General features: G+C 40.2%; 1 protein-coding gene across 8 annotated transcripts in view; it reads left to right on the top strand.

Moving 5' to 3' along the window:
- ANKRD44 (ankyrin repeat domain 44) overlaps positions 1-26,051 on the top strand; it is a 380,176-nt gene that overhangs the window by 179,327 nt on the left and 174,798 nt on the right. For all 8 annotated transcript variants that reach the window (XM_063647786.1, XM_063647782.1, XM_054479048.2 and 5 more), the window contains exon 2: positions 6,742-6,825. In XM_063647786.1, coding sequence (XP_063503856.1) covers positions 6,790-6,825 — 36 coding nt within the window. In that variant the 5' untranslated portion in view covers positions 6,742-6,789. The remainder of the gene's footprint in view (positions 1-6,741; positions 6,826-26,051) is intronic.

Here is a 26,051-nt window from a genome sequence, read left to right as displayed (position 1 = left end):
CTTACTGCAAGCTCCGCCTCCCGGGTTCACGCCATTCTCCTGCCTCAGCCTCCTGAGTAGCTGGGACTACAGGCGCCCGCCACCAGGCCCGCCTAATTTTTTTTTGTATTTTTAGTAGAGACGGGATTTCACCATGTTAGCCAGGATGGTCTCGATCTCCTGACCTCGTGATCCACCCTCCTCGGCCTCCCAAAGTGCTGGGATTACAGGTGTGAGCCACTGCACCTGGCCGTTACGTTATTTTTTAAACACATCTATAAAATGGCTACTGTAACCCTATCTTAGAGATGAGAAAACTGAAATGGAAATGGCTTGGATTTAATAATTGGTCAGTCTGATACCATAGCATTAATCTTCCTACTATGGAAAAAAAGAAGGTCAATAAAAATTAACATTTTAATCAATAAAAATTAACATTGCCTCCAGATTTCAATTTAACTGATACTGTTATTTCATCACTTCCTTTGGCCCAACTTTTTGTGTGTAACTGGTAACAAAGTTGAATTTTGTTTTACTTTGGGTTGGCCATCGGGTGAGGGTGATAACTAGTGGTATTAAAGAGCAGAGAAACACCCAAAGAGAATCTCAGGAAAGGAAGGAGGAACAAAGGATTAAATGTTCCAAAAATTGGGTAATTGGGGTAGTTGGTCCTTCAGTAACTATTTCATAGTCAGTACCCATGTGTTATTTTCATTGGGAAAAGATTAGGTAATAAATTAATTTTCTCCATTTTCTAATTAGATGTAATTCTTTTTTCATAATGTTAAATATAGAGTTAACAAATACGCTACTTAGAGGGAGGGCATGACTATAACATGGAATTTTATGTTTTTTCTGTTTTTAATAGTAATGGAAAATATTATATATATTTACTCTGCAGCATAGCCTGTAGGAGACATTTTCAGACATGCAGTCCTGCCTCGCTCCCTGATTTTTAAAAAAATGTATTTATAAGGACTCAGTATATTTTTGTATTGTTCTTATGGTACTTAAGAGGAACAGATTTTGATTTTATGATAATCATTATCTTTCTGGGATGGAGTGAACTTCTCAAGTAAAGGGTGATCTATATTCAGGAAGAACTCAATGAAATCCTTGCAGCAGATCACACAGCAGAACTCACATGAATTGAGTTAGCAGGTTTTGTTCATTAAATCTAGTGACTTGAACAAATTTTTATTATCCTTTCGCAAAAGTGCAAGCACTGCCTCGTACAAAAAACAGTCGTTACCTAACGAAGTGTTTCAGCTTGTTCATATAAGTTGATGGCTTCATATGGCTAGATTATTGCTGTATCAGCTATCAGCTACTAATAACACACTCCCATCTTACTTTAATGACATATGTACTCAGAATGCTCAAGGAAGGACAGATGTTTAGGAATATCAATTTTTCCTTCTTGGCTATTGATTGATTCCCAACACCCATTTCTGATTGGGATGCAAAATGTTTTTCTTTTAGACTTGGAGTCTTTATTTTCCTGATCTAATCAGAAAAACACAAGCAACACACCAGGATCTGGAATGAAATGCTGGAGCATCCCTGGATGCTGCTTGGGCTTATTACCATTGACTGTAGTTACCAATGCTCAATGACAGCCTCTGTCACTCTGCCTATCTTCCAAAGCCAATTCATTAGTACAGAGCATGCAACTCTGACAAAGGAAAGTGAAATACACTATACAGTGGTTTTAGCAAAAATCAAAATGGTGGTTTCATTAGGGGATTTTGTGGGATGTGGGAGGGCATTGATGACTTCATAGCCGGATGGAGTGGATACTCTAAACTAGCTTGGCTCTCTTTGTAGAACCCATGATGGGCTTCATTCTTAAATGGAGGGTGTGTCTGATGACATCAGTGGCATATTTTTTTAGTGGAATTGACATAATAATTGAATTGGATTTTACAGATGATGAAAATGATACCTTAGCACCTAGGTTTTAGATAGTTTTATTCTTATTTCTAAAACCTGGATCCTCAGGGATCAATAGGAATTTTTTGTGTTTGGTGTTTTTTTGTTTGTTTGTTTTAGTATGTGCATGGTGTGCATGTTTACTTATGACTAAGAACTCTTTCAGAAGCTTGAGTTCTTTTATGTTTTTAATAAAGTGGATTTTTCAACTACCTTACTTCCTTAATTACACATCCTGAACCTTTGCTTTTACCTCCCAGGTAACAAATTACCATCTTGCTCCCCCTAGTGGAATTTTGACTCTACTTCAAAGTTTGAGAATAACTATCCCTAGTACATATTTGATTTAGCATTTTATTTTTGGAAGTCTGGTATTTTCCCAGTTTGTTTTCAGGGTGAGAATAAAAACAGAATATTTTATTGGATGTGCAGATAGGGGATGTGGGTAGAGAAAGTGGCTTTCGGCTGATTAGAATTCAGTTCAAAGGGTTAGCAAGGTCAGCTACAAAATTTATAAGATCAAGGGGCCTTTCTGTTCCACATTTCTATCTTAGAGGGGTCAAGTGTCATCAGCTTGGCAGACAGTCACCTCTAGAAGGCAGCCGTCAACACTCCTGGAAAGGTAGTAGGGGGCTAGTTGTTGGTGATTTCGAAGGCAAGAACAGGTCCCATCTGAACAACAAATCCCACTTGTGCCTTTGGTAAATTTGGTCCAGAAGTGTCCTTCTGTCTTCTGAATCTACCAGAGGCACTGCACCAATATCTGCAGCACTGACAATCATTTTGCAGCTGCTAAGCATGCTAAGAAAATTCTAGCAATTGAAGCTAAAAAGACTGCATACCTCTCTTAAGAATTTAAATTTCTTTAGGGGATGATGATCAATGATTTCATGGTATCTGAATCTCCTTTTTTCCTACCACTATTTGTTTTTCTCAATTTTGACCCTTGTTACAATTTTGTGTTTATTCGCTCTGTACCCTACTGTACACAAAGCACTCGTGTTATATATGCTATTGCTAAAATGTGTGAAACTTTAAAAAGAAATATCTGTATATGCCAAGGCTTGGGACTCTGCTCTTGTGCAGGTAGGACTTTGCTTCTAAGCCTTAAGTTAGGGCAAAAGCTGCAGAAGTTATAATGGTTGCCAAATTAATGAACAACAGAATATGTGTCCTTGATACTTATGAGCAAGAATATTGTAATTAGAATATTCTTTGCCTTAAACATCATATAATAGAGATAGTACTTAGATATATCTTTTCCCCAATATTTTTTCTTAGGTTAAATGTTTACCTGGGGAAAAATAAAACAGCAGGATCGCATTAAAATTCCAACAAAAAGGAGTGCCAAAGTGCTCTCTGGGAATGTTTTTGGGAGTGTGGAGAGAAAAAAAGAAGAAGCAGTCATAATATTTAAAAAATAAATATTACTTGCTCAAGAATCATGGTAATGTACATATTCCGTTCAGTAATTATATCCATACAAACACACAGCTTCAGTTGAAGCAAAGCACGTTATCTGTGAAGTTCTAATTTGAAATCCCATGATGCTTAGATTCATAATTGTGAAGGCGATGTCTCGGTAGCCACATGGCACAGCTGAGGCTAGAGATGTCCATATAGCAAGGCTTTGGGATGTGGAGAACAGCTGCTTTTTTATTCCACGGGAGGTAGAAGGGGTTTGTATATGAATCAGCATGTGTCTCTATGCATACATGCCTGAGTGTAGATAGGTATGCATATGTACCTAGGCGCATATGTATGCATGTATGTGACTTCAGTATTGGAAGAGTTATAATGATAGCTTAGCCTCTTCTTCCTGATGGCTCCTGGGGACTCTGTGCCTTGACAATTCTCTGTAAAGTAGCTTTTAGCAGCGTTAGTCCCAGAGGCACAACTCCCTGCTGAGGGACTGTGCTGGCGCCCTTCTCTGGAAGCTTTTTTGGGGTGCCTCTCCTTGATAACATTCCAGCCATAGCTTGGAATGCTTGCCTTTCTTCAGAAGTGTGAGGACTGAGTGAATGTGACAGAATGTATGTATTCCGTACACTCGCAATTGAGAGACTTTGCTTACCTCATTGTGTTCCCTTAAAGTGACTAAGTAGTGGTGCATTAACTACTGTGTTGGGTTTGTTGCCTGGAATCTTAACTGCTCAGCTGTTGATTGGCCACTCCTGATTTATCACAAAAATCTTGTCAGACACTGCCTCTACTTATCGTTCCCTGGTTGTGGAGGTTTGTTGTTTGTTGTCTCTTAAGGTCCCAAAAGGCAGAAATGCACACATGAGCATTTGGCCATGAGCACAGCAGATGGAGAATTATGGAGCAGATAAACAAGGTTCAGTATTTTTTTTGTTGAAACCCAGAATTTGTGTCTGGCTCTGTGTCTTGTGTGAAATGTGGTCCTTGTCATGGGGCAGATGCAACCCGAACGGAGACTTAGTTAGCAGGTAGTTGGGGGGAGTGTGGAAGGATCTGCTTGTCTTTAGGCAGAGCAAGTAGCTAAGACTGAACTAGCAGTAAACTTGTATTCTTTTCAAGACTTCTTTCCTGCTACTTAATTGTTGGCAATTTCAGAAACTATCCATACACCTTGTCAAGAAGCAGAATTGAGAGGGTGTTTTGGAGAAAGAAAAAGAGATATATGTGTTCATTTGCTGGGAATTTTTATGGCAGAGGAGAAACCCATGGACAAATTCCCGGCATATTGAAATATCCATTCTGCACCTTGACATTTTTACATAGTGTTTCCTCAAGGAATCTTACTCTGTCTTACTGATAGTACTTATATTGGTCCCCCAAACTAGCAATAAACAGCAACATAACCTGTAAGAAAGCCAACAGGAGGATAAAAAGAGAAAAGAGGGTTTGTAGGGAAAATGACAACTCACATTCCCAACAGCAGATCACAGGGCGAGGTCAAGGTATGTGATGCTAGTGATTTCACCTGAGGCCAGTGTTTGCCACCAGTTCCTAAGAATTGATGGGTACTTGTTAAAATCTAGATTTGTAGGTCCCCACCCTGGATGTATTAAATCCTTAGGAAAGGGATCTGGGACTATTTTTTTAATAGGCATCTCCGGTGATTCTTATGGTCAGACACGTTGGGGAAACTGCTGCCATCTAATTGACTACTAGGACTAAGTTATTTCTAGAAGTTTGGGTGAATGTATGTGTGTGTGCGCATACGCGCATGTGTGTGTGCATAATTACCAAGGATTTCAAGGTTAAAAGAAAATTATCAACTACTCCGTCTTGTCATCGTGAAACATTTCTTAATGAAAACATCTATGTAGGGTTGTCTGGTTACAGGAGATTTTCTCATGTACTACCTCATTTGATCCTAATAACAATCCCATGAGGAGGCTGGGCAGCGATGATCATGCTCACCCCCAAGTTGCACGTAGAAATGGGCTTTGCATGTGACTGGCAAGTGTGAGACTGGCTTTGAATAGGATTTTTTTGCCATGCAGGCAAGCCCAACATCAACCCTAAAGCCTGCCACTGTTCCTCTTTTACCCCACACTCTGGTCACTAACATATCAGGTTATTTGCACATCCACACCTTGGCACACCTGTACCTCCTCTGTCTTCCGTCCCTGTCAGCAAATCACATTTATTCATTAAGGTGCTTTCCTTAAGCTTTTTTGGATACACCCTTGTCTTCACCCAGCCTCCTACCCAAGTGGAGCTAGCTGTTCTTTTGGTTGTGTTTCCATCACACTATATAGATCCTTCTACTGCGTGCTGGGGTCTTGTTTAATGTAGATGAGTTCAATAATAAGAGCTTGGTAACACCCCTCTCTTCTTCCCTAACCTGCCATCATGCCACTTACTTTTAATAAGCAGTAGATGTAATCATGTTTAAGACAGTACTTGTTGGCTAAAGCTATGGGAGGCATTTGGGAATGATTTCAGGGGTTTTCCAAATATCGACACAGAAGTGTTCCAGTGGCCAGAAACATGGCCATTAGCATCCTCTAGGAATGGAATTATTTGAGGATAACAAGGAACATTGTCTAACAAGAAGTAGAGGAATCACAGGGAACTGTCTTAGTTTGCTCAGGCTGCCATAACAAAATACTGTGGACTGGATGGCTTAAACAGCAGAAATTTTTGTTGTCCCAGTTCTGGAGGCTGGAAGTCCAAAATCAGGGTTAGTTTCTGGTGAGGCCTCTCTTCCTGGCTTACAAACGGCCACCTTTTCACTGTGTCTTCACATGGCCTTTCCTCCTGTGTGAGAGAGAAGAAAGAGAGAGAGGGAGAGGAAGAGGGAGAGAGAGAGAGAGAGAATGAGAACGTGAGCTCTGGTGTCTCTTCCTCTTCTTATGAGGACACCGGTCCTATTGGATCAGGGCCACACCCTTATGACCTCATTTAATCTGAATTATCTCCTTAAAGGCCCTGTCTCCAAATACAGTCGCTTTGGGGGTTAGGGCTTGCAACATATCAATTTTGGTGGGGATACAATTCAATTCATAACAGGGATTGTATACACAAAACCACAGATTTAGTAGTTTCCTTGTCAGGGATTTAAGGGCCTATCAAAGTTTCAATGATGGATGGTGTTCATGGTACATTCACTTTAGTTCATAGTTCAGGTTAGAGACTATCTGGCCTGGCTTTCAGATTGTATAATAGTTATTTCTTTATGTAAATATCTCCCCCACTGGACTTCTTGTAAGGGTTGGTCTGAGTCTTATTCATCTTTGTCTGCCAACTGATAATGGTTGAATAAACTTTTAAGGAACAAATCTTTTCACCATCTGCATTTGTATGTGATCAGATATATTAATTTTGGTTCTGATTCCCATTCTCTTGTGTTTGCAGCCACCATTGGTTCAGGCAATCTTCAATGGTGATCCAGAGGAGATCCGGATGCTCATCCATAAAACTGAAGATGTGAATACTCTGGTAAGAGATGCTGTGGTTTTGCCACTCAGGCCCTGTTAGCCTGGAGCAGGAAAGGGCTCTTAACCTTTTATATACCATGGACTCTTGATATCTGGTGAAAGCTCCAGACTGTTTCTCAGGACACTGTTCTTAAACCCTATATAAGAAATAAAATATCTAGGGTTACAATGGAAATCAGTTATTGAAATATAGTTACCCAAATATTAAAAATATACTTTGTGATATGGTAATATATGTGCTTTTAAAAAATAACACATTTAGGCTGGGCGCAGTGGTTCATGCCTATAATCCCAGAATTTTGGGAGGCTGAGTTGGGCAGATCACTTGAGCCCAGGAGTTTGAGACCAGCCTGGGCAACATGGTGAAACCCTGTCTCTAAAAAAAAAAAAAAAAAAAAAAAGAAAAAGAAAAATTAGCTGGGCATAGTGATGGAGGCACAGGTGGGAGGATTGCCTGAGCCCAGGAGTTCCAGGCTGCAGTGAACTTTGATCATGCCACTGCACTCTAGCCTGGGTGACAGAGTAAGACCCTACCAAAAAAAAAAAAAAAAAAAAAATCTGGTTAAATAACCAGATACAGCAGAAGACCTAAGAATGAGCATGATTTAAAAATAGTGATGAGCATAATCAGTATTTTGAGTTGTCTGCAACATTTTGAGTTGTCTGCTGGTGACAGCATTACAGTTACTGATGTTGCTACTGTGGTTTATGACCTACATTCATAGTGGAAGGAAATGCTAAATTCCAATTACAAGTCAGTGATAATAGGGATGCAGTTTTTTTTCCAAGGTGATGAACCCCTGGAACCCATGCCCTGCAGCTGTGATTGGCAACCTATGGTATATCATACATTTTTTTCTGCAGGCCTCCTGCTAAGAATGGTTTTTATTTTTTAAGTGTTGAGAAAAAAGTCAAGAGAAGAATAATATTTTGTGACACATGAAAATGACATGAAATTCAAATTTGGTGTTCATAAATACAGTTTTGTCGGAACACAGCCATACTCATTCATTTATGTATTATCTGTGGCTACTTTTGCACTGCAACAGCAGAATGGGGTAGTTGTGAAACAGACTATATGTGGCTCACAAAGCCAAAGATATTTACTATCTGGTTTTTTAGGGAAAGTTTGCTGACCCTTGCCCTAAAAGGTTCATGACTCTGGGTCTGGGATCAGTGGGTGAACTAGGCATCCTGTGTGCCCTCTGAAGTCACAGGCAGTAGATATGTGTACTATATACATATTTTGTGTGAAATGAATCAAACTATTTCATCAAGTTCTTAAAAAGGTATCTGACTCCCAAAAGATTAAGAATCACTGTATCTGGAAGGTCCTGACACAAACAAACAAACCTTCAATAAAGAAAGGTAAAAAGAGTTAGTCAATGATTTACCCTTTTAGTACTTTCCTAGACTTGAGTTGAACAAGCAATTATGTACAGTACATGCTACTAATTCTCTTAATGTAATTCAATTGTGAAATACTGAAGTCCACCAGGGAGAGGAGTTCTCTTTAAAATCTCTAGTGTTAAGTAGAAACAGAAGTAGTCAACTACATCTTCAGTGTAAGAGGAGCTTTGCCACAGGGAGGTGGATTACATCTGTCTGGTCGGCTGAATGCTTTATTCAGAAGGCGAGTCATTTAGTGTAGCCATTGTTCCATGGCAGTGCAGGTTGGTGTGGCTTTTGCAAAAGCTTTTGGCAGCTTCTCCCCAGCTGGCACTGAGCACAACAGGACAATGGTTTGTGACATTTTTGCAAGGTAAGCAGAGATGAGGCCAGGGACAGGCTACTCGAGAAGGCAGTTGGGCATTTGTCCAGGGCCTGCGGGTTGTGACCTGTACTTCTGAGCCGAGGCCAGGCCAGCAAGCTTCCTTTCCAGTGTTCTGACATCATGGGAATCCACCCAGCCTGTTTTGTGGCTGTGGCCCAAGCCCAGGGAAGCCCAAGGCATGGTTACTATATTTTCCTAATGATCATGAGCAAATGGAACTTTTGTTCTGTCATACATACCAAAAAAGATTGTACTGGACCCTTAATGGCCTTCATTTCTTTTTGGGAAAGTGACAAACAGTTGCTAACTGGTAAAGGTTAGGGGAGCTTAACTTCAGTTGTAACTTATCACTGAATTAGATAGGTTAACTACTGTTACACATAGACCCCTAAATGTATGATGGATGTATGATGTATGAAGTTTAGGTCTCTTTATGAACATATTAGAAGGGTGGTCCTTTTCCAAACAGGATCCCAGGTAGCAACAAGTGGCCTCTAAGATCACTATAGGGGTTGTGTGCAGTCCTGTCACCCCAAAGGGAAAAAGAGCATGGAGGAAAAGCATGGAAGGATTTTTTTTTTTTTTGAGACGGAGTCTCGCTCAGCTGCCCAGGCTGGAGTGCAGTGGTGTGATCTCGGCTCACCGCAACCACCGTCTACCAGGTCAAGCGATTCTCCCGTCTCAGCCTCCCAAGTAGCTGGGATTACAGGCACCCGCCATCATGCCCAGCTAATTTTTGTATTTTAGTAGAGACAGGGTTTCACCATGTTGGCCAGGCTGGTCTTGAACTCCTCACCTCAGGTGATCTGCCTGCCTCAGCCTCCCAAAGTGCTGAGATTACAGACGTGAGCTACTGTGCCCGGCCAGCATGGAAGGATTTTTACAGGCCAGCTTGGAATTGGCATACATCACTTCCGCTTATATTCCATGGACCAGAATTTAGCCATGGCCATACCTAGCTACAAGGGAGGGTGAGGAATTAGTGTAACAGTGTGCCCACAAAGGGAGAGCATGGATTTTAGTGAGTAGTTAGCAATCTTGGCCACACCAATTTTTGATCTTAGAGAATTCTAGTAATGCCACTTATTTGTCTGGGAGATGTCTTATTCATCCACAGTTATGTACTGAGTTGAGACCTGTGTGCTCAGTGCTAGGGACACAGCAGCGAGATGACACCCTTTCCATGATAGAGCTTACAACATAGCAGAGAAGTCAACAAATGAGAAATCACACTGTGATGCATTTTTGAAAGAAAAAATCCGGGATGCTATGTAGGGAGAAGGTTAATCATGAGGACCTGATAAAGTGATGTGTAACCCGAGGCTTGAGAGATACCTAGGAATTTGCTTTGCCTTTGTGGGCTGTTGGGTGTGTGGCAACAGATAAGCAGGGGATGGAGGGAGGGAGAGAAATGAACACGAGTGGTTGAATGAATGAATGAATGAATGAATGGATAAAGAACACAAGGAGGGCCTGAGTTCTTAGGTTGATGTTATCACTTTTTGGGGCCCATAGGCCCTTTTGTTCCACTCACCCCTCTTTAGACTCTCCATTTAACTCCCCCTTTCCCCTCCTTCAGGTGTGTACAAAGATCATTTGACCCCACACTCTTATCCAGCATGTCCTCTTGTCATGGTTTTCTTTTGCCAGTGCCCTTGGGGATGAGTCATAGTGACTATTTTTGCTGGGGGTGGATTAGGTAGTTTAGGAGAAGTGGTTGTTAAGAAAGGGCATAGACAGATGGAGGACACATAAGGATTGGAGAGCTAATCCTGGAGGTGCATTTCAAAAGAGAAAAGGGGCTGATAACCATGTATTTAAATGTCAAGGAAGGAAAATAAATAATGCAGGAGCCACTACTCACTAACTTGGAAGACCATATTTGTCTTCTTACCCCTTGCTTTTCTTTCTTTCCCCCTATTTATTCACTTAATTATTCTTTTCTGTCCTAGGTTCTGAGTTTTTCACCTTCCCCTGCCCTTACCTCTCCATGCTTTTTGATGGGTCACATGTTCTCTGGTGTAAATCACCCATTAATTAGCTGATCCTGATATAGAAAGTCATCTCATTCAGCTTGGCCTCTGTGTTTTTCCAGACTTGATTTCCCCCAATAGTATTTATAAACCCTGTGCCCCAACTAACCACATGACTTGACTCATTGAGATTTATTCTATTCTCTCACCCTTTTCTCACTTCTCCACCCTTCCAATTCCATTTGTCCTTCCATACCTACTACTTCCTCCATTAAGTCGTCCTACTTCTCACTTCCTTTCTATCTTCTCTATCACCTTCTCAACCCAGCCAAAGAAACCTACTTCTACCCTCAACTCCCACAGCTCTTTGTACTGCGTTAATCACTGTTGACTACTGCTTAAAACTGTAGCTGACCCTTGAACAACACAGCTTGGAACTTGGCAGGTCACTTATATGCAGATTTTTTTCCAACCAAAGGCAGGATGAAAATACAACATTCGTGGGATCTGAAACCTGCATACAGGGAGGGCTGACTTTTCATATATTTGGGATCTGCAGGCCCAACTCAGGGACTTGAATATGTGCAGATTGTAGTGTATGCGGGGGTCCTGGAACCAATCTCCCACATATACTGAGGGAAAACTGTATATGCTTGATGACATGGTCACTATCTTATTCACTCTCATCTGCTCAATCGCCTAGTCCAGTCCTTGCAGCATATTTGACTGAATGACTCAACCCTACTTTATTGCTTATGCTGAGCCAGTTTTTGGTAGCTTATAGTTCATTTCTCCCAATGAGGATAAATTGTTGAATAGAGGAAGCATCCAGCTTAGTTAGTTTCCCTCAGGTATCATTTATAAGACTGGAAATTCTCCTTGTAAGATTGAAAATCTGTAGATTGAATTAAGGAGCCATTGAAGGGTCAGGAGGGGCACACTGAGTCTTTTTATGGTTTCTATGGTTAATGGCATACCAGGGCCTGGAAATGTGGGATGATCAGTGTACACTCTGAGAAATCTATTTACATCGACCCAGATTTGGCAGATAGCTAGAAAGATTTTAGAAGCCTCCGCCTGACTAACCAAACTGAGCTCAAGATGGAGAATAGCATCTGATTTCAAAATTTGGAAGGCAGAGATTTTATAAACCAAAATTTGAATTCAATAAAGGCATTTTGAGGATTGTGTTATGACAATGTGATATCAAGAGGACACTTTTACTGTGTCCTACTGGAACAGGGACAGAGACAAAGTGACGCCTGTCAGTGGTGAATGATGATGATGGGGAGGGAACCATGCTATGTGAAGAGTGGTTGAAGAAACTGGTGATGTTTCACACTTGGAGAGGACAAGAGAATGGCCCCAAATAGTTTAAGTTAACACTGTCAAATTAAAACAGAACTAGACTAGGCTTGTCATTATGTCATGTGGTTGTAAGCTATAGAAAATAAACTGTTAGCTCAAAAGATAAGAATTAACTTAATGGACCGAGCTGTCTAGAGAAGCAATGAGTCGAATTGGCAAGAAGTAAGCTCCCTGAAAGACCGCTAGACTGGAGGTTTGAAAGGTGACTAATATGGTAGCACATATGGCCCCATTCTCCTATCTTGTGACCCTGGCCAACATTGCTAATGGTTCATGGCACTTTTTTTCCTTTGAGTCTTAGAGACTAAAATTTCTTCTCAGGATAGTACTATGAAACTGAAGTGCATGTAAATTGAAACTTCCTCTCCATGCCTGGACGAGGTAATGTTTAAAGTCTCTTACAACTGTGAAAGACTGTAGTCCCAAGAGTTGTGAGTTTCACATGATAGCAAATTCATGATGTTTATTGCTTTTTTTAAAGTATCATTAATAGAAACACACACATTATCATACCAAATAGAATTAACAACAATGCCTCAATATCATTTAATATCCAGAGAATGCTCCATTTTCTTTTCTTTTCAGTAGTTTCAAAAATATCATTTTTTCAGTTGAATTGTCCCCAAGTTGATCATTTTAATCCATCTACTTTATACAAAAATTTTTTTTGTAAAGCTGTTAAGGTTTATTATTTGCTCTAATAGGATTTGACCCAAGTAGATTGATGTATTTTGCTTACTCTCTTCAGTTCCAAAATGGGATGCTTTGTGAATACAATGGAATAAATCTTGAGGTGCAAGCTAAGCTTATGTTGGTAAGGAATGTATAGTAAACAAAAGAGAGAAACCTATTACAGCTGCCATTCTCGACTACAGGAATTAATTCAGATGGATTAATTATTGGATCTCAAGAGCCAAGTGAGAAAAAAAAAAAGACACTATATGATGAGGGGACTTTTCAAAGAAATAAGCCACATTTACAATAGTAAGCTTGTAATACGTATGCACGTGTATATGTATGTTAAAGTGTTGCACTATTTCTTTTAAAACAGAGTATATTTAAAAAATCCACCAAGAAGGACTCAATATTGGCTCCACTCAAATAACTTGGGATGATCAATTTAATATCTTCTCTAAGTTTTTCTCTGCTTGATTATATTATGTCTAATACTCTTAAACATTAGAAATACAAACTATGTAGCCCAGCTTTTAAACTTCTAGATTTTTATGTATTTTTCTCACCTACATATATCCTACTTGATTTTTTTTCTTTTTAATAAATAATTTGATATGAAGATGAAGGACTGAGATGTTTTGCCAGCTTAGAAACTTGGGCACCTTCTAAACGAGACCTGAATCAGAAACCACTGGGAGTAAGGAGGCTGCAGGGAATGACGGTGGCACACTCAGGTCCCATAAATGATAGAAGTGCACGGTGACCATGAGTGATGAATGGCTCAGCTCTCATCAAGCACCGTGCAGGAATGCAGGCGCAGTGTGGCCCAGGCTTTTCAGACTTTTAAGAGAAAATACAGGAAATCTCTAAATTGTTAAATGTCAGTTCCAAAAGATGACCTAACAACGTGCAGGCCAAAGAAAACACATCCGTGGGCCAAATCCAGCCTGCAGGTCACCGTTTTGCTAACTGTGGATGAGATCAGCAAATATTCAGTGATGAAGGTTTCTCTGGCCACCTGCATCTGGAAAGCAAATGCCATGGTTGCGAAGCCAAGGGCCCCAGTGTTCTGGGAAGAGCAGTGGCCTGCTCTTTAAACATTGACACTGTTTCTGGCTCGCTGATTAGGGGCCGGGGTGGGGGAGGTGGAGGAAAGCTGATGGTTTTTTCACAGATCTGAGAATGGTGCTTTTTGTCTTGAGGGTAGGTGCCATCTCTCAGCACATGCCTGACAATATTGTCACTCTCCCCATCCACTCTCATCCACGCCCCCCTTGTTGGACCCCTGCCCAGGATGTGGGGCTGTAGTTTGGAAGCCCCGACCTATACCCTGTAAAGAATGATTTATGAACTCCAGGCAGCACTGAGGCAGGCTGCAAAGATGTGGCTTCACAGCCATTTAAAATGTGCAAAGGCAGGTCTGGTTTGCATCATTACTAATTATCCTGTGGAGGACGCTCAGCAGCTTGAGGCCTGAGCTCTCCAGCACTGGCCATGGAGGCCAGAGACCCAGCCTCCAAAACAGAGACAAATCTTATAATGGTATATGATTTGTACCCTCACATACTAGAGATGGATGTTTTGGAGCTATGGAGAAACATTTCAAGTGTATGGCATTAGTATTATTTTGCAATTACTGGACATTTTTATGGTACAAAGAAAAATCTAAGAATTAAAAATGTACTTTGTAAGTAGTTTGAGCATGTAAACATAAAGGATATGGCCCTTTCTTTACGTTAGATATGCATTTGGATGGAGGATGTAATTGTGAATAAATAAGGCACATTATTAGGTAGAAAGAAGATAATACTTAAGATGGTAACTGTTTGAAATTAATGTATAAATTCAGGGCAATTTGGTGGTAGAAGCTGAGTGGGGAAACTTGACAAAGTAATTCTAAACTTTATCTAGAAGAATAAACATGTGAGACTAGCTAGGAAACTCTTGAAAAAGAAAATTGATGAGGGAAGGGTTTCATAAAATATATTAAAACAAATTACAAAACAATAGTAATCAAAACAGTATGTTAATGGCACAGGAATAGACAAAGTAGTAGAACAGACTAGAAAATCCAGGATTAGAAGCAACTATATATGGAAATTTGGTATAGAATAAAGGAAGCATTTTTTTTTTTTTTAAGAGTCAGGGTCTCTCTCTGTCACTCAGATTGGAGTGCGGTGGTGTGCTTATAGCTCACTGCAGCCTCAAACTCCTGGGCTCAAGTGATCCTCCTGCCTCAGCCTCCCAAAGTTTTGGGATTACAGGCGTGAGCCACTGCACTCAGCCAAAGGAAGCATTTTAAATCACTGGGGCTGGAATGGATTATTTAATAAATGGTATTGGAACAACTGCTAGATAGATGTAAATATGTAAAGCTGAATCCTTACCTAATTTGTTATACCAAGGTAAATTCAAGATGTGGAAAATAAAAATTTGAAAACAGTGGAATACAAAAAGGGGAAAATATTTCTGCAATCTTGGTATGGGGAAGGACTTTCTAAGCATAATAGAAAAGATAAAAATAATGGAAAAGGTGGTTACCTTTGTCAGTCAAGTAAACATCTAATATTTTTTTGGCTATTTGCATTTTTTCTTTGGTGAGTGGCCTCTGCATGTCCTTTGCCCATTTCTTTATTTGGGTATTTATCTTTTTCTCAACCTCACATGGCATCTAAGGATTCAAATAAAACAATGATATACTGTCATTCTTTTTTTTTTAGTTAAAAATTTTTTTTTTTTAGAGACAGGGTTTCACTCTGTTTCCCAGGCTGGAGTGCAGTGGCATGATCATAGCTTACTGCAGCCTTGAACTCCTGGGCTCAAGCAGTCCTCCTGCCTCAGCCTCCCAAGTAGCTGGGACTACAGGAGTGTGCCACCATGCCCTGCTAATTTTTTAACTTTTTGTAGAGACAAGTTCTTGCTGTGTTGCCCAGGCTCGTCTCAAACTTCTGGCCTCAAGTTATCCTCCTGTTTTGGCCTCCCAAAGAAAGTGCTGGAATTATAGGTGTGAGCCACTGTGCTCAGTGTGGTGTCATTCTTGACCCTCCAGTTGGCAAAGATGAAAATCAAATCTCAACCACTCTGATGCCTTTTTGGGGAGAGTAATTTGTACTACCCTTTGGAGAGCAGTTTGGCAGTATGCATCAACATTCTAACTGTGGGGGATTCATCCTAAGAGAAATAATTGGTTAACTACATATACAAAAAGATGTTTGTTGCTATCTGGTTTATAATAACAAGAAATTGCAAACAAGCAATAGGTTATTTCTTAAATGTATCACAGGACATCCACCTGAGGTTGTATCATGTTATCTTTAAAAAGTGTGCTTTGTATTTATCTGCATATGTATTTATTACATATTGAAAGGTAAGCTCTTCAAGATATATTTTTGAGTGAAACAGTTGTTAAACAGCACATATCATGTGTATTTGTAGGTATAGAAGAAGAGATCTAGAAGAATATTCTCCAAAACATTAATTATAGCTGAATCTAGGTGGTGGGATTTTTGCCTTTTTCTTTATTTCTTTATGTATTATTAAAGTTTTTTTACACTGACCATGTATTATATTTAGAAATGGTAAAAAATTTATATAAATATACACACACACACACAAACACACACACACACTCACAAGAAAGCAAACAAACTAGCTTCCCAAATTGCTTTGTTTACTATAAAGATTTGACTTTTAAAATGTGCTCATTGTATTTGTCAGTTTGAATAAGTGCAGAGCACATTTCAGTGGCATGGTACTTATTACTCATGGTGACAAGCATAACGGCGCTCCCATCTTTTACATATTGCAAGGGCTCTTCTCATGGCATTAGCTGGACCCTGAGGAAGTGGTGTTTGTGGGACCTGTTGCCATCTTAGTAGAATTCTTTTCTTTCTTCTACCATCATCACATTTTATATAATAAATTATGGGAAATGGATTATTAGTTTTGCTCAAGCTAAAAATCAATTAAAACTTTTTCAGATACCTTTTACTTTCCAATTTCTTTTACAATGAAAAAATGTAATTGAGAAACTTTTAAGAAGCTTTTTGGAAAAGTAATAACTCTTACGTTTCAAAAGCGAATGGGCAGAGGTAACCACATACCCAGATTATTCTTAAAAGACATGTTTAAATGAAAAGGATATAAAGTATATTTTAGATCAACTAATTGTGCCGGCCCTGATTTTTACCAAGGACCTATTGCTTTGGGTTTCAAATGTTAAATAACTATATGATTATGACAGCCAGAGGGCCTTCCAAGTGTAAGTTTGTAGATGTATTATTATTATTATTATTATACCCTTGAAACACTGACTTTAAAAGACCTGAAATGTGTATATGTTATTCAGTTAGGTAAGAAGCCTAGGGGGTTGGAGAGGTAGGTAAGATTTTTTACCAGGAGGTTGCATAGCTGGTTATAGCCAGGTCACTTGCCAACTGTCTGCTCAAAAGGCTATTTCTGGCAGTGTAGGATAGTATAAATGGGTTTCTCACTGTGTATTTTCTAAAGTCTTTCTGCATGTAACACAGGCTGTCTTTTCCTAATCTCTCAGTTCCCCTTTCTAAACCTCTTTCTGGTTTTCCCTACTCCTACATGCTCATGTCCAGAGTTTCTGATATAATTCCTTTACAGCCAAGCTGCTGTGTCCTCACTTAATATATTTCATTTATTGGTAAATAATCCATGTCAGTCACACCAAAATACAACTATGAGTATAGAGAGCACTGGGCTTGGCTTGGAGATAGAAGTCTTGGGTTCTATGGGTCCTTGAGCAAGCCAATTAACCTCCTCTGGCCTCAGTTCTATAATGTGGGCATCATAATAAACTTTATAAGGTGTGGTTAGGGAGATGAGATGATGTATGTATATCAGTTAGGGTTAGATTTGGCTGCATTCAACAGAGTAGCAACAAAAACAGCAAAACAGTAGTTTTCAGTAAAGTAGACATGTAGTTTACTAAAATTTCAAAGTTTTGAATAAGATAGAAGTTTATTTATTTCCCATGTGCAAGTCCAGAGATAGGCTGTCCAGGACTAGCATGACACTCCATGGTGTCACAGTCCAATCTTTGTTTCCTTTTGTGCTGCCATCCTTGGTAGATGGCTTCTATCTCCTTGCTCAGAATGGCCACTTGAGCTCCAGCCATCACATGCAAATTCCAACTAGTGGGAAGGAAGAAGGCAGAAGAAGGGTATGCCCTCTCTCTTTAAGGACACTTCCACTAAGGACACAATTGCTTATATATTGTCCGGAACTGCATCAGGTGGTGATGTACTTTTAGGAACCTAAAAATCAGGGTTCTTATTATGAAAGCAAGAGAGATGCTGGGGTAAAACAGCAGTCTCTGCCATGGTATGTAATAGCCTTTTGTGGCCTAGGAAATGCTCTGAGTACAGAAATATGTATCATTTATGTAATACTGTCATGAACAACCTCAGTTCCATTCATTCATTCACCAAATATTTTTAAAATACTTCTTACAGATGTAGCACTAGAGCTGACACCCTGAATACTTCATTGTATACTTTCTTGGTCAATTTATGTTAACTCCAAAAAGCATTGAGGGAATCACATTGCTGCAATTTTTTTCTGCTTTGTTGAGCACCTGGGAACAGAACATGATACCATGTCCCTTTCTTTGGGAGAGGGAGGGAGAAGGGCGACACTAGTACATGCTAAATGGTGGCTCTTCAGCTCAGTGGTACCGACACTGTGTGTTTTTCCCTCCAGCATCTGTCTTTTGTCATCAGTGCTTCATGTTGATTTATACCTTGAATCCTCACTTGCTTTTCATATATGCGTTTTCTCCTATTGAAAACACACATGGAGGATTGACTCTTCATCTTCTGACCTTGTCTCTTTCAAGCAGGGGACACTCTGTGTTTGAGCAGGCATGCATTTTATTTGGGAAGCAAAGATGGATAGATAGGCAAACAAGCATGCATAACCTAATGGCTGGGCAGTATTGCCCATTACCGGCTTTTCTCAGGAAGTCCCAATATGTAAGAACACTTAAAGAAATAGGACCTCCAGTCACAGGCTCAAGATATTCCATTTGGAAAAGATCTAGAGATGTTTGACATCCTGTCTCCTCATCTTTCAGTAATAGGCAGTGCGTTTAAAAAAATCTTTTTTTATTATGAAAATTTTCAAACTTTCAAAAAACAACAAGAAGCCCACCACTAAGAATAAATGTTAACACTTTGCCATATTTACTTTAAAAGAACCATCATAAAATTTTATAGATTTAAACGTTTGTTCCATGTGTAAACATAGGCTCACACCCTTGTGTCATTCATGTTTTTGCATGAATGCCTCCTTATCTGGGACACCTCCCCGATCTTTCCATGTAAAATAGCAACCCTTAATCAACCTCTAACTTCTCCTTCCTAGCACTTCTCACCACCTGACATATGTAGTGAATTTATTTGTTTGTCTTCTGTTTTCCTCCACTAACTGTTCAGCTCCATGAGCCCATCATGGCTTTGCTTACGGTTGAGTCACCTGCACCTACAGTGGTGCCAGCACTGGCTAGGAATGCATGAACAGAGCTGAAGCCTCTTTTAATCTCCCTGACCCATCACCTCCCTCCCCGCCTCTCTCCCCAGGGGGAACCACTGTCCTGAAGTTTTATCCTTGTCTTTATATACTCTAATTTTATCAATACCTTTATGTGCATGTATATACATAAATGCTAGAACAATAAACAGTGTTGTGTATCTTTAAAAACGTTACATATGTGAACAGTTTGTATGGTCTGTAACTTGCTTTTTCTCACTCAACATTATATGTTCCAGATTCATCTATGTGGATACATGAGCATTTACTTCACATATTTCATATTCCTACGATATTCCTTGTAGGCTTTTATCACAGTGGATCCATTCTTAGTTACAGCTTTTTAATCATGGCTCTATCAACCTCCTTTTGTCCTAGGCTCTCTGATTCTGACCTGTGTTAACGATTGTACAAATAATGAACATGGGTTAGGAAAAAGGATTAAGATGGTAAGTTTTATGTTATGTGTATTTTACCACCATTAAAAAAATTTAAAAACTTATTAAATCATATACTTTAGAAAAATGGGGTAGCAAGAGAACCATGTAAGAATTTTCATAAGGACTGTACTGTTTGTAAAAATAACACCATTATAAGTTGTTTGTTTATTTATTTATTTATTTTTGAGACTAAGTCTCACTCTGTCACCCAGGCTGGAGTGCAGTAGCGCAATCTCAGCTCACTGCAACCTCTGCCTCAGCCTCCCGAGTAGCTGAGATTACAGGCATGTGCTATCATGCCCGGCTAATTTTTGTATTGTTAGTAGAGATGGGGTTTCACCATGTTGGCCAGGCTGGTCTTGAACTCCTGAACTCAGGTGATCCACCCACCTCGGCTTTCCAAAGTGTTTGGATTACAGGTGTGAGCCACCACACCCGGGCTGTAAGTTGTATTTTTAGGGAATGAATTTTACTCAGCACCATTGAATCCATTTAATTATAAAAATCTCTTTTTCAAAGCCTTTTGACTTTGTTCTCGGTACCTTAAAAATAGATTTCCCTCAGAAATGATATATTTCAATATATAGGTCTCCCATATTAGAAAACCTTGATGGTTTTTCTCTCAAGCAGGGAAACTAGAGAACAAATGTGTCAAGGTGCCCTAAAGTAATATTCAGAACTTGGCTTTTGACAAGATTCTAAATGTCAGGGAAGTCTGTTTTTGCTATAACATGACAACTCGACTTCAAATATAGGTACAGAATTACTGCAGTGCCTGGGTTTTCTTTAGGACACATTTAAATATCCTCTTTGTGAGCTCCCTATTAAAAGAATACTTGCTAGAGGACAAAGTTTTATTTAGAAAGGGTTTTGAATATTTTGTGATATAATTGTAGGTGTCACTGAAAAAGTTAAGGAAGATTTTACCACCTGTAATTTTGAATAATGACTCAGTAGTCCAGGACTCAGTGTGAAACTTTTCTAGAAAGATCACATGATTGATCCTGTTTTGCATTTTGCTTATAGAAATTGTTGGGGCTGTACTATGAATATGTTGTTTCTAAATATACAGTCAGACTTTAGCCATTTAACAATTTCAAAACAGGTCTTTTTAATGCAAACTAATAAATTTGGTTAGCATATTTCCTCAAACTTTATTAAACTTGAGTATGGAAAAACAATTTTAAAACATATATGGCAGATAGCTAAATTATCTATTTAACCATGGCTGTTTCACTTCTATTCAATCAGCAGACAGTGATTGAGCATCTACCATGTTCCTGGTGCTGTGCTAGGGGTTGGGACTATAAGATGAATAGGACAGTTGGTCAGGCGTGGTGGCTCATGCCTGTAATCCCAACAGTTTGGGAGGCCAAGGTGGGCGGATCACTTGAGCTGATGAGTTTGAAACCAGCCTAAGCAACATGGTGAAACCCTGTCTCTACTAAAAATACAAAAAATTAGCCGGATGTGGTGGTGGGCACCTGTAACCCCAGTTACTTGGGAGGCTGAGGCATAAGAATTGCTTGACCTTGGGAGATGGAGGTTGCGACTGCACCCCAGCCTGGGCGACAGAGTGAGATTCTGTCTCAAACAAACAAAATAAGATGAATAGGACAGGGTTCCCGCCCTGCTGGATCATATAATCAGGTGAGTGAGACAGACACGTAAGCCAAGATCACAGAGGAAACATCAGTACAGCAATAGAGGTAGAAATGTTCCATCACTGCATGTTCCTGGTGTAGCCAGGGCTCTTACAGCACTAGACTCCTATACTCAGCAGTGTCAGGAAGTACATGGGTAGGGGGATTTGGCTGTGGCGGGAGAGCTTTTCAGCTTACCTACCACCTTTATCAACCACCTTCTTCAAGCTATTAAGAATAATAATGGGGCTGGGCGTGGTGGCTCACACCTGTAATCTCAACACTTTGGGAGGCCAAGGTGGGTGGATCACTTGAGGTCAGGAGTTCAAGACCAGCCTGGCCAATATGGTGAAGCCCCCCTCTCCACTAAAAATGCAAAAGTTAGTCGGGTGTGGTGGCGGGCACCTGTAATCCCAGCTACTCAGAAGGCTGAGGCAGGAGAATCACTTGAGGCTGGGAGGTGGAGGTTGCAGTGAGCCAAGATCATGCCACTGCACTCCAGCCTGGGCGACAAGAGTGAGACATTATCTCAAAAAAAAAAAAAAAAAAAAGAAAAGAAAAGAAAAAAGAAAAATAACGGACATGGTAATAATAATAGGAGTAATTTTTGACTTAGGCAATTGTTTTCTCCATCTTATGCTAAATATGACTTAAAACATCTTTTGAAACCTTTTAATTGAATTTCTAAAAGAAGGCTTAAATTTTTTATAGCAGTTTTAGGTTCACAGCAAAATTAAGCAGAGTTAAGAGACTTCCCCTATACCACCTGCCCCTACACATGGTTGCCCTCCTCCCACTATCAACATCCCACCCAAGAGTGGCACATTTGTTACAATCGATGAACGTCATCATGACATACCGACACTTGACGATCACCCAAAGTCCCTAGTTTACGTGAGAATTCTGTCTTGGTGTTGTACAGTCTGTGGGTTTTGACAAGTGCATATCTTACATCCACCATTATAATATCGTACAGAATAGTTTCACTGCTCTAAAAATCCCTTTTATTCTCCCTAATCATCCTTCCTTCTCCTGTTTTACTGAATTTTAAATTTCATTTTATTTAATTTTCTCATATAACCTAAGTAAGAACAGCCTGCCAGAAATGTAAAAGTAGTTCCAGTTAGACTGTCACTCCAAAGCCCTCCCAAACAGACATTCTAGCATAACCACTGACTATATTAGCTCCTTTGATCATCTGTCCCTCTACTTGAGAGCTGCTGTGTTTAGCACAACTGCCCAAAGTTTATGTCAAGGTCTGTGGCATTAGATCCTGCAGTTTCAAATCTTGTTGATCACCAGCTTCCTTCTCCCATCACTCTTTGGCCACTATCATCTTCACAGAAAACTCGGAAGTTCCTGAACAGATTCACCTCTGTACTCCTAAGGGCTGGGGGTCTTCTGTGGTTCAGATGTCTGATTATAATAGAAACAGACCTGTTTGCTTTTAGAGAAGCAAATGTTTTCTGTGTTCAACTGAGCTTGTAAAATTTCATTAAGAAACTAATCATTAGCCCTGATTAAACAAACACTGGATGCTTGGCATGAATATTTTAACTTCCTATTTCTAAGCTGCCTCAGCCTTCTCAAGTACTGATTGTCAGCTGGGACCAATAATTTTCCTGCACAGTTTGCCACTCCATCATCAGGGAATCTCCACCACCCCCAGCCCCATCAACTAGGGAAGAAAACTAAGGCTCTCCCAGTGCCCCAAACATGAAGCCACTTCTCTGATGCTCATTAAAGAAACTTTCACAATTTAAATAGAGAATCTCACTGCTGCCTACTCTAATACAGGAAAGAGACTCTAAACTCTGCATCTCATTTTAATTCAACTTGAAATTGCCACCAGTTTCTACCCTTCCATATTTGCCTTCATGAACATTTCAGACTTTAACAAAAATCAGATCTTTTTACTGATATTAAAAAGACATATGAAAATGTGTTTAGCATTAAGCATTTATTTTCAAGTCTAAGAAAGATCAAGAGAGATAAAGATGCACAAAGCTTAAAGAAGTTGCTTCCAGTGACTCAGTCATTATTAATATTGCTGTAGGCACAATGAATTGGAATGGTCTTAGAAAGATTTTCTCTAGGGAAGACTACATTATGACAGCATTTTCCAAAGTGTGTTTCTCAGAGTCCAGAACAAGTCTGACAAGTGTTTAGGAGGGAAAGAAAGGGAGTTTTGTGGCCAAGTAAACTTGGGAAGCACTTCTACCACAAATTTCCTTGTATTTTAGTGATTTACAATGTAACTGTCATATTAAAGGTTCTGAGAATTCCTGCCATAAGGGAATCTGTTTAACTTTCTTGAACACCGTGTTTCTCAATGTCATTTGGCTTTGAATGCCTCCCAGTTTTTTTTTTTTTTTTTTTTTTTTTTTTTTAGAAACAGGGTCTTGTTCTATCGCCCAGGCTGGAGTGCAGTGGAATAATCATGGCTCACTGCAGCCTCAACTTTCTCGGTTCCTACAAACCTCCCACCTCAGCCCCCCCAAGTAGCTGGGACTACAGGCACACACCACCATGCCCAGCTAATTTTTGTATTTTTTGTGGAGATGGGGTTTTGCCATGTTGCCCAGGCTAGTCTTGAACTCCTGGACTCAAGAGATCCATCAGCCATGGCCTGCCAAAGTGCTTGGATTACAGGCATGAACCACGTACCTGGCCTCCTCCCTCTTTTTTAAAAAAAATTTTTAACAGCTGGGATGATCCCTCAGAGCCAGTGGAATATACCTTGAGACATACTGCTCTAGAATTAGAGTCTCTGGAATAGTCTTTGGCAGTGGTTCTCTAACTTGAGTGTGTATCAGAATCCTGGAAGGCTTGTTAAAATACAGATTGCTGGGCTTTACCCTCAGAGCTTCTGATTTGGGAGGTCCAGGGCGGGGCCTGAGAATCTGCATTTCTAGTAAGTTCCGGCGATGCTGATGCTGCTGGTTGGGGACTGCACTTTGAGAACCATTGGTCCGTGGTCAACTGGGAGGAAAACAGAAGTTCTGGAGGTGGGAGCGGAGTAGGGTATCACAATCCACTGCTACATAGTATGCAAGTAAATTTATTCACTCAACATATACTGATGGAATCTGCTATGTGTCAGGCACCATGACAGGTGCTGGGGTTGTATTAGTGGTGGACACAGGCCTGGTCCTTGCATCAGGAGTTTACAGTGTAGTGGAGAGAAAGGAAGTAAACAGGTAAAAGAAATGAATGAATAGGTACTTATAAACTGAGAAGACTGCTATGAAGAAAGGCAAGTGTGCTATGATACTAACAAAAGGTAGTTAGGAAAGGTCTCTTGAGGTGGCAGTGACATTTAAGCTGAGACTGGCCATGAGAAATTGGGGGCCATGAGAAGACTGGGGGGAATGTTTCAGGCTGGATAAAGACATGAGCAAAGGCCCCAAGGAGGGTTGGGGGAGAGAGTGCAACTTCCAAGAAGAGAATTAAGGCCAGTGTGGCTGAAAGAGAGTGAAAGAGGGGGAAGGTGGTAGAAAAGGAGGTTGGAGAGGAGACAAGAAAGGGGCCGGTCATCAGAGCCGAGCGATGAGTTTGGATTCCACTTAGATGCACAATGTTCTGGAGAATATTTTGGAAAGTCACTCTGGGTGTTGTGTGAATTACAGATTGTGACAGGGAGAGTAGAAGCTGTGAGAGCAGCAGGAAGACCATAGTTCAGGTCAGGGCAGAAATGATGTGCCTGAAGTAGGGTGTTTGCAGTGGCCATGACGCCATGTACTCATGAGCTCTAGGGGGCGCCACTCACATGGATTACGGTACTTCTAACGTCTACATGGGGAGAGCTGCAGATTGCTTCCAAGTGTGTCATGAAGGTAGACCACTCAGGATTTGATGATGGATTCAATGTGAGGGGCAAGGAAGAGAGAGCATCTAAAAATGAGTTCTGAGTTCCCAGCCTGAGCAATAGGGAGAAGAAGGGGAAGAGCTAGAGGAGAGAAGGAGCAATTCATTTCTGAGAGAGGAGACAGAAATAAAGAGTTGCTTTGCAGGGGACAGCAAAGTGACTATTGCCACTGTTATTCTGCACATATAGTAACTGGCTGTTTGCTGGTACACAAAGGAAATGATGATGGGGTTTAATAAATCTTGTTGTTACAGTCCCCTGTATATTTTAATAATCAATGACTGCCTGGTTACCCTGAGTTTGAAAACAAATAAGGCCATTTAACACTAAACATAATGTTGTCTTTCTATAATAATTCAGAGAGCACTTCAGAATCTCACAGAGACTTTTACTATTGCAGTATAAAAACCACCCCAAAGTTTAGTGGCATAAAACAGCCAATTGATGATGCTCATGGATTTTGTGAGTTAAGAATTCCAACAGGCACAGTGGGATAGCTTTTCTCTGTTCTCTGGAAAGACTTGTCAGCTGGGGTGACTTGACAGATGGGGGCTGGAATCATCTAGAGGTGACTTCACTCACATGTCCGGTGGCTGATGCTGGCTGTCAGCCTGAACACTTCTGTGTGGCCTTTCCATGTGGCCAGGGCTTCCTCTCAGCAAGGCAGCCACAAAGTTGTTGAACTTGTGACAGGGTGGCTCAAGGCTCCAAAGACAAGTCATTTTTGCAAAACTCTTGAATCTCTGAATTATACGTTACAGGTAGCTAAATTCATGTTCTGCCCAATAGAATGCTAGATAAAAAGAGATGGCTCTGCTCAACATGCTGCCTCTGGGATAGTCTCACTCTTAGGGAAGAACAGTATGGTAAAGGGGAAAATCTGCATGTTTTGCATGAAACCAAATGACAAAGATCATCACTTTGGCTG

This window comes from Pongo pygmaeus, chromosome 11 (assembly GCF_028885625.2).
Source record: "Pongo pygmaeus isolate AG05252 chromosome 11, NHGRI_mPonPyg2-v2.0_pri, whole genome shotgun sequence".
Lineage (NCBI taxonomy): Eukaryota > Metazoa > Chordata > Mammalia > Primates > Hominidae > Pongo > Pongo pygmaeus.
The sequence above is the reverse complement of the archived record's forward strand: the minus strand, read 5'-3'. Positions and strand labels throughout refer to the sequence as shown.